Below are 16,576 nucleotides of genomic sequence, written 5' to 3'. Positions count from 1 at the left end.
AAGTAAATACGATATATCTCATTGACAAAGGTCAAAGAGAGATATAAAGCTGGAGTTTGTTAGGAAAATCTTATACCATCAGCATCATGTCACTTGACATTGACATTTCTGAATGTTTTCTTTTCTTTTTTTATTAGGGAAAAATATAAGATTTTTATTGGGTTGTTTGGAAAGTAATTTCGTTTTTTTCATAGAAAAATAAATGCAATATTCTTATAATAAATAAATATTTTATTGAATTATATATTGACCATTTTGGTCAAATACCTGTTGTCATTGTTTCTGGTAGTAGCATGATTTCACATTCATAAAAATTTTGATCGTTGCTTACAAAAAAACTGATCCAAGTGATTTTTGACATTGTCATTTCAAGTAAATGTCTTACAGTTAAAAAAAATTTGTACAGACCGGAACAAGTAATAATCTGAGTGTGTCCGACCTGGCAAATATGGTTGGTGTGATAACACATCCCATCTAAGCTATAACAGTTTCTGACCAGTTACCAAACTTGTGTGAAATTTGGCATTATCATAGTAAAACACTACACTTTGTTTGTTGATCAATTCTGGCCTTTTCTGTTTGATGATATTGCTTAATTCGTTTACTTGATAGCAGTACACTTTTGAATCAATTGTTAATTTGTCTGGTAAAAGCTCAAAAAAAATTTTTTTAAAATCCCACCATAGAGAGCATCTCCCTTTAACATGTGGAACCCATATATCGCGCTTTGAAACGAAACCAATTCGTTTTAAGTAATAATAAACAGTTCAATTTAACAGATTTAATCTCGTAGTAATTTCATGTGTTGTTATACGGCAGATTGCTTCAATCAGTACCTTTATTTTGTTTTCATTGACTTCAAATGGCCATCCAGAATGTGGTGTATCTTCAATATTAAAATTGCCAGAACGCAATTTTGCAAACCAGTTTTGGCACTGTCTTTCTCTCAACACATCTTCTCCAAACATGGTACCACAAGTTTTTTCTTGTTTGAACAGCATTTTGATTTTTTAGTTATAAAAAAGCAAAATATGCCAAAAATGATGCTTTCGATTTTCCATATTTGATAGATTGCCAAAAAAAAAAACAATTGTACAGAATCAAACAAAATTTTTTACAAATAAGCCTTAAAATGTCAGCTTTTGAAGTATATGAAAATGGATTTAAAATAAAATTAACTGGTAAAAATACATCTAATTCCTCTAGTAATAAAAAAATGAAATTACTTTCCGAACAACCCAATATTTTCTGAGCAATGTCTATTTAGATTGATAAATTCTAAATTAGTAAATCTTTTTATTAAAAATACAGATCAGAATTGATATGAGGTTTGAAATTTTTTATTTGTGAAATGTTATCAAGTTTTTTTCAAATAGTCAGAATTTGGAGTTGATAAAAAGAGGATAAAACGAATCATAGCTTATGTACTGTCAGTCATACTTTAATACATACACAAAAATACAAATACTTAAAAGAGGTAAGAGGACCAACATTAAACAAATACCCCAAAGAGATTAGACTTCCACCACAACCACGTCATTAATCCCAGGTGATGCTGAGAACAGATTCCAATAATTCATAATGCATGCCAATCACTTATTTTACGAAAAATATTACGCACCAATTTATCATTTACTGCCAAATACTATATCATACACAATATCATATACTATCAAATACTGCCAACGGCAGTATTTTAATCTGCCATTTCCACAGTAACAATCAAAATCGTGCAAATCGTACACTCCGAGAGCCAGTAGCCAAAAGCCATCCAGCCTCCAAAACTTTTGATTAGGATCTCATACATAATATTTCATTTTCAGCCAATTTCACCTAAACCTATTTTCCATAAAAAAGGCAGAGGGTTTTTACATCAAATAAAATAAATTAGAAAATCTGACAATAAATAAATTAAAACAACCAGATAAATATAGAACTAAAATTAAAAAATTTAATAAAAAAAACATAACTAGTGTAAATTAAAATTGAATTAGATAATTTCCCATGTGATTTAACTGAATTGGATTTTTATCTACCAATTCAGATTATTAATAAAAATAATAATTATCAATTATTGTTGTAAATATTTATAATAAAAATATATATAAATAAAACAGTTTGAAGTGCTATATAAAAAGCAAATTTTTCTTCCATATTACACAGCATATATGCAATACATTTACACTTTCGGCCTAGAAGAAAATACATTTCACACAAGTATTGCAAAAAGAAACTTTGATCTTATGGTTGGCCAAACACGATCGTCAATGACCAAATTAAATACCAAAGAATAACGACACAAAGATTACGAAAGAATAGGTTTAAACGGCAGAAACACCACTTTTCTTTTCAGAAAGGAAAAAGGACTCTCAAATAGTTAAGATTAAAATTTAAATTCAGGAAAAAATCTTGTTTACCACTAACCATCTCTTGTACATTAGTCATTTTAATTTTAAAAGAATTTTTATCCAGGCTTTCGCAAACGTGGGACTCCTTTATCAAATATTCTACTTACATTTTATGTATTGCCATAGTCTACGTCATACCGCACAAAACTCCACCACTGTCTCGGCAAAATTTCATGCAGTTCGACACGGATAACAGCGACACTCAAAACTCACACGAAATGTTCAATAAAGAAATCCTCTGCACATAAAAGCCCGAACATGTATTCGAACCAAAGAAAACGAACGCCTTCCTTCGAAACCGTTCGAACACTCCAGAGTTTGAGCTGTAATAAAATACCGACTCCGTCGTTTATCGAAAGTTAACATTTTTTAATAACCTATGTAAATTTTGCTGAAACTTTCACATAATATATACCCTTTAAACATCCATTTATAAATAGCAATAAAATCAATAACTTAATATTTTCCATGTGCTTAGATACAACGATATTTTAAACCAAAATTCGCAAAACAAAATAAGAGAGGTAAAACCGTATTTACAAGACCGACATCAGCGGGACGGCACCATATATAAAATTTCCGAACAAGATTCCAACCGTAAACGTTATAAAGAAAAGACTTATGTACATGTAGATATAAATAAGTATGTAATATGTATTGCAGACATCTCTACACACGACCTCTTAAATGGTTTAAAAATTTTCATTTAACCTGGAATAAATTAAATAGACATTTTTATATTTTTATTTGGTGCAGATAGAATTGATAAGGGAAATTTGATTTGGGGATGATCGCATAATATTTTAATTTGCTGTAAATTTTCGATTTAAGATGTCGAATCGTCTAACGTAGACAAAATTGATTATTCGGAATCAACTTTTGGAAATTTCTTGGAGAATGACAACCGAGATGTTCAAATTACACATAAACCGCATCGGTTACAATGAATTTGAATTCGGTTGTGTCTTTTCTATTTTAAAATGCTTGTATAAGCTAAACTGGCAACAAAATGGAGGAAATTTCGGTTGAATTTAAACAAAATTAAAAATAAAATGGCAAGAAAATTATATTTATGTATTGTGCTATAGGAACATTGATAGAAATGTCATCCTACCGTCCCGATCGTCTGCAATTATCCATCTTTATCTCAAAATACGCTAAAAGTTGAACTATAATATAACTTTTATCCAGTAATTTTCTCTTTTGGCTTCAATCCAATTGTATCATTCAAACCCGTTTGATTTCTTAAGATGGCGGATTTGTTGCGGATATGCTGCCATCTGTTGTTAGAAAAGAGAATAACGTTATCCACTCGTTATATCGCGAATACGTCTTAAGCCGTGTTTCGTTTAACATCGAACCGTCGTCCACGTCTCTAATTTATTCGAAAATAATTAAACTGTAAAACTTATGCTTATAAAATTTTAGTATTATTATTAAAATATGGCAGAGAATTAGTTGCGGTTTATTTCGTGAATAATTATTTATTATTTTTGATTTTTGAAGTATTATTATTTTTGAAGTATACATTATAATTTTTTGTTGTATTACTTTTCGTAAAAGTTAACTAACGGTGCGTTTTTTAATTAAGGTCGAAATAATCAAGAAACTTTCTTGAGATAAGAGCGCTCTCTTATCGTAAGAAAATGGCAGGCTACGACAATTATTTGATATTTTTTTTAAAATCTAAGGTAAATTGAATAGTCGTCGGTCGACGTTATACATTTAACGGGACTTCTCGCCATTATAGTTATTCGCTTTCTTTATTTGTTAAATGGATTAATTAAGTTCTTAATATCAATTCATTTTGATCGAATGACCTTACCATTTAGTTTTAGCTATTATTTTCCAGTTACAGTATTAAATAATTATAAAATGCTACGTTAAAATGTATTACGTGTTATTTTTAAAATAAAATGTACTAATTATTAATTTCGTGAATAAAAAAAAAAACATTAGTCCTATTATTCTTTAAAACATTATATTTGATTTTATATTAGGAGAAATATTTATATAAACTCTACAGTTCGAAATCTCATATATATCTAGTGTCGAAAAAATCATATTATAAATCACCGATTGCTGTCAAAGCTTTAATGTTTTTAGAATTTTTTTGTTTGTTAATTTTCTTAGTTTTATGAAGAATTTCCTAGAAATTCTATAGAATTTTAAACATTATATATTTTATTTAGATATTATTATGATAAAGTAAATATAGTACTTTACTACAGTACATAGAGCTATTCCATCTAACTTAGAATAAAATATAAATTAAAATATTTTTGTTTTCTATATTTCAGATATCAGCCGATAAAAATAAAAAAAATAAGTTCAAACTGCAGTAACAATTATTATATTATTATGAAAATAGTTTATTTTTACATTATAGATAAGGCAAAGAACTATACAAACGAATATTAAATTATCTAAGCTATAAATAATAAATGCCTATTAAAAACATATGACAATAAAGTAATATTTATATTAATTTATTACAAATGTATTTATTAGTTAAATCCTTAATTATTTCGAATTTATATTAAGGAAAAAAATACTTTATGGGCTTTATTTTAAAAAAAACAATTGTTTTGTGTGCGCACCGCCACAAATTTTTCACGAATAATTTATTTCTGCCAATTTTAGTTTTTAATTAATTTATCTTATTGGATTTGTCGTGAAAATGTTTTTTTAAACAAACTTTGGTAATATTTAAATCTTTTAGTTCGCTTCTTTCTATGTATCTTAATGAGCATCGTTGATAATATGAATGGTTAATTAACTCATTTGAAAAATGCAACAAATAGCAATGTCGTAATCGTTTCGAAATATTTTCCAGGCAAACTCTTTCGAAGCAACACGCTTTCGATAAAAGGAATAAAAATGAAAAGTCGATTGTACCTTAGCAATCAAATTTCCATTTTTATTGAACGATTTTTATCTACAATTGCCAATAAAAATTTCAAACTACAGGAAAATACCGCGTTTTTATGTATTAAATCAAAATAGATCGAATACTTTGTGGATAATGTTACATTGTGTGTACGCCGTATTTGAATCAAATTTCTACATTTATATTTTTAACAAAAAACTAGATTATTCTTTAATTTTTTTATAATTTTAATTTAACTTTTAGTTTAAAAAATAAAAATGTCTTAAAGATAAAAGATTAAAACAGTTCTGCATAAAAAAATAAACGGGACTTCGGTATAATATTATATTACAAAACACCATATTTATTAATTTCTTAACAAAATAACACAGCGAAACGAGTAAATTAAAATATTTTGTATTTATTTACTACGATACAGGTTACAATTCTCTAAATTATACACCACTTGAAGATAAACTATTCTAATTCTCGCTAAATATATTTTAGTCAACTTCTTCGACGTTTACACTGGGGAATTTTTCGAAACATAATTAGCACGAAAACGAATGATAATTACATTTCGGTATAAATAAATAGTAATGTTGTTTTTTTTTAGGTCGATCTTTCAGAAACATATTTTCATCCTAACTACACTAAAGCGGAATGCTGGCTTGCATTTTTCATGTTTACGAACACCCGAACAAAACATTTTCTGTAGTCTTAACAACTTGTCGAATACTGAACTAACTAGGCTAACTAATTGTACGAAATTAACTAGCTTAATTAGTCTACTACAAATCATCAAAAAGTCATTATCTGTTGTTATTATGAATTCATTTTAGTAATTCTTAAACAATAAGAAATTTAATAACGTTTAAAAAAAACCAAAAATGCTTCGTTAAGCATTAAAATTAAAAACACACAAAAAAACTGATAATTTTGCATAATTAAAAGTTTATTTCTTACAAATGGTGATATAAATACAGTATTTTAACAAATATATTTTTTAATTGTCTACATAAAAAATACAAAAATTTTATCCAAAGGAAAAAAAAAAATGTAATTTTTTCTTGAGACAATTTTGAAGGGAGAATTACTCGTTTTAAAAATCTAAATATATCACCGGATTTAATTCGAAAATATTTAAAAGTACACCATCGTACCTCATATACTACAGAATATTACTGGCGTATATAAAAAATAGAACGGAGAATAAAAGAAAAGCGTATTAAAAACGCCATAATTTTTATAATTTATTATACAAATTAGAAATTTAAATTAATAAAATGTCTGTAGATTTTAATTTAGGGGATCTTCGTTTAATATTTATCCAGATTTTCGGTAAAACTTATCAACATCAGTAAATTTATATTTTATTAAATTTGTTTTTTATTCACAAATATAATTACAATTTTAGTAAAATTCAATTTAATAACAGACTCTAAGCCCGATTTCAATATTTACTTAAATATTTTTATATTTAAACATGTTTATTATATGACTTATTTTACATACTGTATTTTCAATATATCAATTACGTTAATTAATTTATAATCATTTATTTTATTTTTTTATAATCCTAGAAAAGTACTTTTTTCCAATTAAAAATAAATATAGAACTATTAGGCCACCCCATTTAATGACTGTAATCTTAAAAACAATTAACTGGAGACATTTATTCGCTAGATTGAAATGAATAGATTTTTAGAAAATAAAAATATTTATTCTCTTCTTTTTTGTAGTCGGGATTTACGTTAAATCCTGTTGAGCAACATTTTAAATTATTGTATAAATAAATTTAACAGAGAACAAAAAAGACATAACTTCATAGATATAAAATATCATTACGATTCATCGATATTGTTTTAACAGATTTATTTTCTATTTGTTTAATAGAGAGGAAGAATTTTCAATAACTACGCATAATCATAAAAGCATTAAATAGAAAATTTTCTATCAAAAACAATCTTTGTTTAAAAAAACAACCGTTTTTAAAATCTTTATCGATCTCGTCCCGACAATCGAAATCAAACCTTTCTAATTTATTCGGAAGGTTAGAATCGTCGAAAGGTTGCAAACTTGGTTTGACACAAATCATGACCAGTCTGCATTACAGGTATCCCTTGATTAACGCGGTTAATTAATTAAAACTTCTGCCTCGTCTATAAAGGGATTGTGGCAATTTATTTCATACATTAATCAAAACTTGTTTAATTAATACAAAACCGCGTTAAGCGAGGGATACCTGTATACTAGGAAACCGCAAAATGAAAATATAGAAGTGATTAGCCATTTTTTTTATTTTGTGTTGAAAAAGAAAAAAGTTAATAACTTCTAACAAGGAGACGGGCCAAACGTTCGGGTCTCCGATTCGAACGAAACTTGGTGAGCACCTAGCCCTAAATACAAACAACTCCTTGTCCAAATGATAGGAATCACTTCTCAAGAGTTTCTGGAAAAAAAAAGACCCTGTTAAAGAGTCTCTAGTTGAAATACATTAAATTATAAATTTTATAATTAACTTTGAACGTAACAATATCATTTTTAAAAAATATATAAATTTGACAAAATTAATAAAATCTCGTCATTTGCTCTGGAAAAAAAAGTTTTAATTTTTCAATTCAAGAAGGTATTCATAAATTATTGATTAACATAATAAAGTCTTACTATTGATAATTTAAGATAATTAATACTGTAAATAGTCTTAAATCGTCTCTAATTGATATTACTAATTTATTATTTGTAAAATAAATCAATCGTGCAGCAATGTATAAAAGTATTTAAATAAGAATTAGGTCAGAAAACTGAAATTAGGCTAATATTCAACCAAAACAAATGTCACTACTGGAGTGAAGTTTTTAAACTACACTTCTATTAGCGTAATTTAAATTCCTCGTATTTGGTTAGTATTCTGAATAAGCTTTGAAAAACTAAGTATTGACACGTACATATTTTTTAATTTTTCTGATTAAAACAAACTACATAAGACGAAGGTTATTATTCTCAGCTGAGGTTATTCTTTGGAAAAATTTCCGCGCATACGTATAAGTTTTTAAGATAGCGAATTGCGTAGACGGGCTAGAAATCATAAAATCCTAAAATAAGTAGCCTCCGTAAATGCACCTTTGCATTTTATTTGACCAGCCATTAAAAAGGTTACCCATAGTCGGTATAACGCAGCAAAAACTTATCGAAGTCGTGCGATTGTTTTCTATTAAAAATTTTTATTTTAAAACAAATTGTATTAAATTAAAATCCATAATAATGACGAAAACAGCTAACTAGTCCATATTTCAGCAAAATGTTTTAAATATAACAGAAGGAATAAATGGCATTTTAAAATATTAATATATCTGTAGATTCTATCATTTACGAGTATCAAATTATTACTATTAATATTATTTATATGCGAAATTTTGCATACCGAAATTATAAATTTAAGGATTTTTTCAAAATTCTTAAAATTGAATTATTATTTTTAATATTAGCTTATGTTGTAAAAACTATAGGCCTATACCAAATACCAAATTTAAAACAAAGTACAGTATGTGCCAAAATATACAGTATTGAAATTGTTAGATGTACGTTAGTTTCTTTCAGGAGAAATAAACTCACAGATAAAAAGGTAATAAGAGAGAGAAGCGTGCAAGACATTTCTCTCCCTTCGAAACTTCAAAAACTAAGCAGTAATTATCACATTAATGTTGTTGTCTGCTTCCGAATTGGGCAAGTAATTTAGATGAACTGCAGAACATAAAGAAACAAGTAATACACAACTTAAAACCTCTGAATTTTTTATAATTTTAATAGTGATGGGACGATGCCAAAATTTCTCCTGATTCCAATTCTTTTAAATACTTTCTAAAGTTTAGTTTAGTTTAGTTTTAAAAAATTAATGATTTACATTATGAGCATGGTCCATTCATTAATTAATGAACATCAAGCTTAAAAATAGAAAATGATTGGAAAATCCAAACTCAATCTTTCCAAAGAAACCCGAAAATTCTATATATGATATGGGTGCTTTTATTGTGTACTACAAAATAAATTTGTAATTTTATTTCAGATAAAGTTAATTGCAACACTATCCTCAAAGAAATTATAGCTAATTCCATGTTACTCAAAGAACTATCCCATCACTTCATCTAGGGTCGCCATCTTTAAAAACCGCTACGTTGGCCGATGAAATGACAGGAAATGGGAAAGTAAATGAGAAGATACACTTCTTTTTTCATGCTCCTCGCAATCAACATGCCTCGTAAATGCTTTAATTCGATTACATTTAACATTAGATGATAATCGGGAAATTATGCAACGAACTGTATAAATATCATCAATCACGATAACCAATTTTTAATTCATTCACTTGAGTAAGGTTTTTCTAAATGTAAGACTGCCAAGGACGACGCCAGCCAATGGGTAAGGGGGGCAAGATGATGTAAATTGATAGAGGATATGAATTGTATGTAGGTAAAATAGAAACGATTCATAAAGTTTTAATCATTTACTATGTACCGGAAAAGAAATATCTGAAATAAAACATTTTCTTAGAAACGATTCATAAAGTTTTAATCAATTTACTATGTACCGGAAAAGAAATATCTGAAATAAAACATTTTCTTTAACTTACAAGAAGCCTAAGAAGATTATTTTAATTAAAACTTAGCATTTAAATAACTTTTTCGAATTTCTAGGGGAGGGCAACTGCCCCTCTGCCCCTCCCCCTGGCGACGCCCTTGAAGACTGCGTAGAAAGAAAAATCAGACAAATATTTAGACTCGCTCATCTTGAAAAATCAATTTTTAAAACTCAAAATGGCAGTAAAGTTAGAGCGAACAAGTATTTTTACTTAGAATCGCGTTGAATCGTATTTAAAACTTTAACGTACTATAGCATCATTTGTGAATCATAACAAAAACTTTCATAATTACAATAAGAAAGCCGTTTTATCATTATAAGTAAAATTATTGAATGTTAAAAATAATTTTATATAACATTTTTTCAATTAAAATATAAATTTGTTTATATTTTAAACAGTTACGCCGACACTTAAATATTTTTGCCGGCCGCCAGTCTTGATTCAAAACTGCGCCAAGTAACAGCCCTAATGTCACCCTATTTCCTGTAAAACGGGAACAATTGGTTGACTAAGTGCAATATCTCATCACGCCGACAAAACGAAAGAAAAGTACGCCATAGCAAACGTCACTACGTTTATGGAGGCCACGGATCAGGACATGGATGCGACATTTCCGTAGAACATCATTACACTAAATTTCCAACGCCCTCTGATAGCTACAGGAAAAACAAAATGTATTCCATATTGCCAGCTTTTTTTATTATTGTAACTCTTTCCGCCCTGTGGACACTAAGAGGGCCTCTTTCAGCAAGCCCGTTATGGGTTCGGCCAAGTCCACAATGGGGAGGCCGGGTGGTGAGGGACGGGACCGACATATCCGGACGGACCACCTCCGAAAAATTCCTGGGGATTTTTCGACCCGTCCGGATTCTATCTCGGGTCCCCCAGGGCGGCAGGCTGCTAACCTTGACCGCTCGGCCATCCGGCCGCTCATATTGCCAGCTTAGAGAGAGAAATCTTTAGTAAAGTGAACTTTTGTTAACATATTAGTAACGGCCGTATATGATTGTTTATTTATAGTGTACTCAGGTCAGACTGATCCGTACCATACTCGGTACGAGTATGGTACGGATCAGTCTGACCTGAGTACACTATACACCGAGTACACCGTTGTTGAATTTTTCCGTTTTTTTTTTTTTTGCAGAATATAAGTAGTGTTCTTGAGCTTTTATTATAATTATTGGCAAGCGCCAAATCCGACAGAAGGCGCTCAAAATGGCTGCCGAAACAGGTAAGGAATCGAAACGTTGTCTTGTAGAAGGTGAAACCGTTTTGGATGCTGGACACATCGTATTTTGTGGATTAAACTCTAACAACAACACTGAACATAACTATTATGATAAATAAAATTATGTTTTTATATTGGAACATGGTGTATACTGCTTAAAATATTTAAACACTTCTCACCTGTTAACGTGTAACAGGTGAGAAGTGTTTTAATTCTACAGACGATAGTCTTTTATTTTATTTTTAAATAATAATTCTTTGTAGTCATGACGTACGGTAATATTCAAATTCAAGTTTGAAAATTATTCTTTTGAAAATCTGAAGCCGTCTACATAAAAAGAAAAAAAATGCCTATTTTTTTTTTTTTTTTTTTTTTTTTTTTTTTGTAAATGGACATGCCTGTCGAAAAATTGTTTTTGTACGCAGATCGGAAAGAAAATATGTATATGAAGATAGAAAATTTACCTATGTCGAGATAACTTTCCAGTCAAATTTTTAAAAATTCTTAATTGAAAATATAAGTTAATTTACGTTTTTTTGTTTTCATTTTAGTATTATGCTCGGCTATTACATGTTTACGAAAACCAGACAGCCCCGCTTTGCACGTGCATTCTCCCCGTAATTGAGATGTATTAAAACGACAATATCTGAGATTGAAACACTAAAGCAACAACATGAACTTTCAGTGTTGTTGTTAGAGTTTAATCCACAAAATACGATGTGTCCAGCATCTAAAATGGCTTCACCTTCTACAACACAACGTTTCCTGTCGCCGATACAGTCTAGAATTTGACATAAATTCAATGCTTTGTTCTCCATTTGGTCATCGCAATAGTCGTCACCGATGGAAACTGAATCAGCTCAGGCATTGAACAAACACACGGTCGCTTCCTTACCTGTTTCGGCAGCCATCTTGAGCGCCTTCTGTCGGATTTGGCGCTTGCCCATAGTTTGTTTGTAAAAATTTGATTTCAACTTGTAAAAATATTTACAATGAAAAACTACATTTTGACCTTTGTCACGTTATGAACCACATTGTTAAGTTAAAATTCTTCTAAGAGGTAATAAGTAGCTAATAATTGTGGAAAATGGAAAAAGTGTTGCATTTTCCCCATCAAAAATAGACAAAGAAAACATGCCAGTAAGTGAAAGAGACTGATATGTAGAAACTTCACCATTAGGATGTGTACAAATTGTGCTCTATGCATCATTTTGGATAACTAAAGTATATTAACACGAAGTCACATTTTGTTCGTTATATTGTGGACAACAAACCTCAGACCTGAAGCCGTGAGCCCGAAGAAAGATTGGAAAATTGTCAATCTGAAATGCATTGTTAAATAGGCGAAATAAATAGAATTAGTTTAATCTTGGTCTCTGTTAATAACTTTTTATATTTTTAATTATTAATGAATGGCAAAAAGCTTAATTTTGATAGTAGTGATGAGTTTTATAAAAAAAACAAAAAAATTGTAAATGTTAATAACGAATAACGTCGTAATTTAAGTCCGACTTCTTTCAAGATATGACATAAGACACTCTACTCTCCACCCTTTTAAACTTAAACCACCAAAATTTAATAGCATTAATGCTCCTTATACACAAGCTATCATGCCAAATTTCGTTTTTATAAATGTCAATACACACATACCGATACATGAAATAGTTTTCTCTCTCTCTTTTTTTTTTTTTTTTTTTTGACTTTTTTGAGTTTAGGAGATTTCAAAACATGGAGATTTGCAAAAAACTCTGAGGGTCAAATTTCACACGATTCCAATGCTTTCCCTTGTTATGTATGCATAACAGCCGGGAAAGTAAAATTAAGAACGTTTAGAAATGAATTTAACTTATCGCTACAGAATATTTTGTCTTGTTTAGAAAAGTTTAAATAAAGGGTTAAAGAAACTGTACTCTCAAAATAAAAAAAAAAAAGTAGTCATTTTGACTCGCACTATCTCAGTCAAGGGTTAAAACTCCTCCTTTCCTTTGCACACTTTTACACACTGAGTTAGAATATTCTAGCTCGTTGCCTTTACACATCACAAATGACCGCCTCCTTGACTAAAAGAAAAATGGCGGACGTGTATTTAATTTTCTTAAACATGGCGTCGCTACAGCTACTCTATGTAGTATATTCTAGCTCGTTAGACCACTCTCTCATTATTGGCTCTCTACCGTATACTACGGTGGCTATATAATATTATGTACAATGTGGCCATGTAACAAACGTCCACCATTTTCTTTCCATTCCGGATCTCTGTGAATGGCGTTCTAAAGGAAAAATTTTTGTTTCTGAAAAGTTTTTCGATTTTCAAAGTCGAAAATCGAATTCTTATATTTATTAAGGATTCAATTTTTAAATAAAAACAAAATTTAAGACTATATTGTTTACAAATAAAGCAAATTAAAATATTTAATATTTCTAAAAATATTAATTATTACATTTTAATAAGCGTTATTATAGTAACATACATATATCATAAAATTCAATGAATATTTTACATCAGAAAAATTATTAAAAATGTAGTAAAGTGTCTGATCAAGTCATATTAAACATCGATATTGTTATAAGAAGATAAGTAGCAAATCTATAACAAAGTTTACATAAACTTTGCATAGGAAGCAATAGATTTGCTAGTAAAGATGATATTTGTTTTTTTTTAAGCTTTTTAGAACTTATTTTTAATCTGAAAATTAAATATTTTCCATAATCATTTCATACAGATTGTGACAATTAGGAATGTGAAATATTTTAAATTCTTTCATTTTAGTTTTAACAAATGTCTAGATTTAAATCTTGTTTTTATACAATTTCATAATAATTTCGAAATGTTTCTTCTAGTTGAACGATGAAATTAAATGTCTCTTCATTGCAGAAAAACAGAGTATTTTCTTTAAAAAATTTGATTGTTGTCAAACTTTCACACTGCAATCCATATAGATGAAATCTTCCAACTAAGTTTAAGCAATTTTCACAAGTTCGTTTTATTTTTGATGCTTTTACTTTCCCGGCTCTGTTATACATAACAGAGGAAAAGTATGGCGATCGGTCAAAAATGACCCCCCCCAAGACCTTCACATTTTTGGATTCGGGATCTTAAAACGTCGAGAAATGCAAAAAAAAAAAAAAAAAAAATCGGGGATTTTTTCTAGACGTATGGATGTGTGTGTGAGGGGCACGATTTTGTTCATCCTCTTTGAAGCTTAATAACTCCTTTGTCTTTAATCGATAATTTCTGAAATTTTGCAGAAAGGTTTATGTATTAGGGAGATTGATTTTATTAAATTTTGGTGGTTAAAGGTCAAAGGGTTGGGTAGATAAAAAGGCGGTATGTCATATCTCGAGTGAAGTCAGACTTAATGAAGATTTTACTGGTTATTAGCGTTTACAATTCTTTTATAAAACCCATCCCTACCCTCCAAATGTAGCTTTTCGCCATTTTATAATAATTAAAAATATCAAAATGTTTTTAATAATAAAAATATCGTAACAGGTGGTGTCACACTCGCCGTTTTAATGTTGTCGAGAAAGTTAAGCAACTTGTCGCTGGATTTTTTTAAACAGTAGTTAAATTTCAGTAATTTATACCCATATAATGATATACGTTTCATGCATTTGTAATGTCTGAAACCTGCAAGAAAACTGCATAACATCTATATTTTAGAGAATTAAGAAATTCACTTCGGATATGATATCACTTGATGCCATTTAAAAAAAAATAAAATGCTATTTTTACTGGTAATTTCTCAATTTTATCAGTATAAAGAGTTATGTTTGAGTAGCACATACAATATAAAGTATCGTTATGATGAAATTCATTTAATAGATTTAAGACAGGAAAATAATATTACAGAAAAATGTTTCAAAGAATTGGAAAACTTCTATCATCATTGTGTTAGTGTAGAGAAGCATTTTTCAAAAGTCGCTTAGACGATCATTATAGATTTTCCATAAACCTCAATTTATAATCAAAATAAAATTTTTCGAATATAATTTGTTATATTTGAAAACTGTTATATTTTTAATATTACTTTCTATTTATATAAACCTATACTTTATACTTACGTAATAAATTTGATAATATTTACATTATTCTGTAATTATTTTACTACTTAAATTCTGGCAAACTTAAATTACTTCTACATTGAAATACTTTCGTTTTGGTTTGTGAAAACATATTGACGTTGTAGAGCTGTAGCTATGGAAATTATGAGGTGGCCAAGATTACTCAGCTTAGTCAGCTTTTTATATGCAGTATATAAAGGTATATGCTTTCGCTTTCATTACTTTGGGCTTTCAAGTTTTTCACTTAGTTTTCGGTTGTTACTTTATCTAAATAGAAAATATAAAGATAGATGTTTTCTGCTCAAAAACATTTACGGCAGAAAAACATGTTTCAGTTACTTTCCTCTTTCCTTTTCTTCAACAACGATACATTAAACGAACGAGGAATATATAAATCGCCATCCAGTGTCATCTAGAAAAGCCGTGCTTTCTTTTTTTCAATAATATGATGTTCCCGATGACGTTGACAATCGATCGCTCCGATTGGCTTGTGTCGCAAACAGAAACAGAGAAGTTGAGCAGAGTTGAATTCTGTTTCAGTCCTGTTTTAGTAAAAAATAGTTTGTTTTTTATGGGGTAAAGTGCACTGTTTTCCCCAGAAAGCGTTACATAGAAAAAAAAATCGTTCGTTACTTAAGAGTCGGTTAAGTCTTACATCAAAGAAGGAGCTTGGAGAAAGTAGTCCCTCTTTATGACTTTAATGCTGTTTCTTAAATTTATTTCTTAAAATACCTTATTTTAAGAAATAAATGACGAAAGTGTACATTTATAACTGAATAAATAAACGTCTCGTATCGTAGACCTATCTTATTGAAATCTGTACAGACAAAACATTCGTAATTTTGTTCAAAAAATTTTCTGATTACGCTACAATAAGTCAACATACCCAATGTTATTATTTTGGTTTTGTAATGTAAATAAATAAAATTTTATTTTATTATATAAATTAAAACACGAACGTTATTTTAAGTTACGATCAGAGAAATGTACTGTACATGTTTGACAGCTCTTAACTATTCAAAAAAGAAAAAAACCGAATATAAAAATTACAAAGGAATTAATAAACGCCTGCGAGCCAAATTATTAATTAATCAAGTCGCATAATTTAATTAATTAGAAATTAACTTAATTCTAGCTTGAAAATAATTTGGCTTATTGAAGTTTGGTTATAAGAGATCGATATATTGTTTGCTTTATATATATATATATGTGGGAGGCGAGGGCAGACGAGGATTGTTTGATTATTTACAATTTTATTATATTGATTCTTTTGTTATAAAAAAGAATAATTCAAATAAATTAAATTAAAACAAAAATTTCATTTTGATATAAAATTATATAACAAAACTTAATTATAGAAAACTTTA

The 16,576-nt window shown here is 28.9% G+C and overlaps 1 protein-coding gene across 1 annotated transcript in view; it reads right to left on the bottom strand.

The window, feature by feature from the left end:
- LOC136969893 (RAD51-associated protein 1-like) overlaps positions 1-3,678 on the bottom strand; it is an 87,452-nt gene extending 83,774 nt beyond the window's left edge. Inside the window, exon 1 of the mRNA XM_067264232.1 lies at positions 3,523-3,678. Within this exon, the coding sequence (XP_067120333.1) occupies positions 3,523-3,548 (26 nt within the window). The 5' untranslated portion in view covers positions 3,549-3,678. The remainder of the gene's footprint in view (positions 1-3,522) is intronic.
- Between the last annotated feature and the right edge of the window lie 12,898 nt (positions 3,679-16,576).

This window comes from Centruroides vittatus, unplaced genomic scaffold (genome assembly GCF_030686945.1).
Source record: "Centruroides vittatus isolate TY-2023 unplaced genomic scaffold, ASM3068694v2 contig_10, whole genome shotgun sequence".
Taxonomy (NCBI): Eukaryota; Metazoa; Arthropoda; class Arachnida; order Scorpiones; family Buthidae; genus Centruroides; species Centruroides vittatus.
The sequence above is the reverse complement of the archived record's forward strand: the minus strand, read 5'-3'. Positions and strand labels throughout refer to the sequence as shown.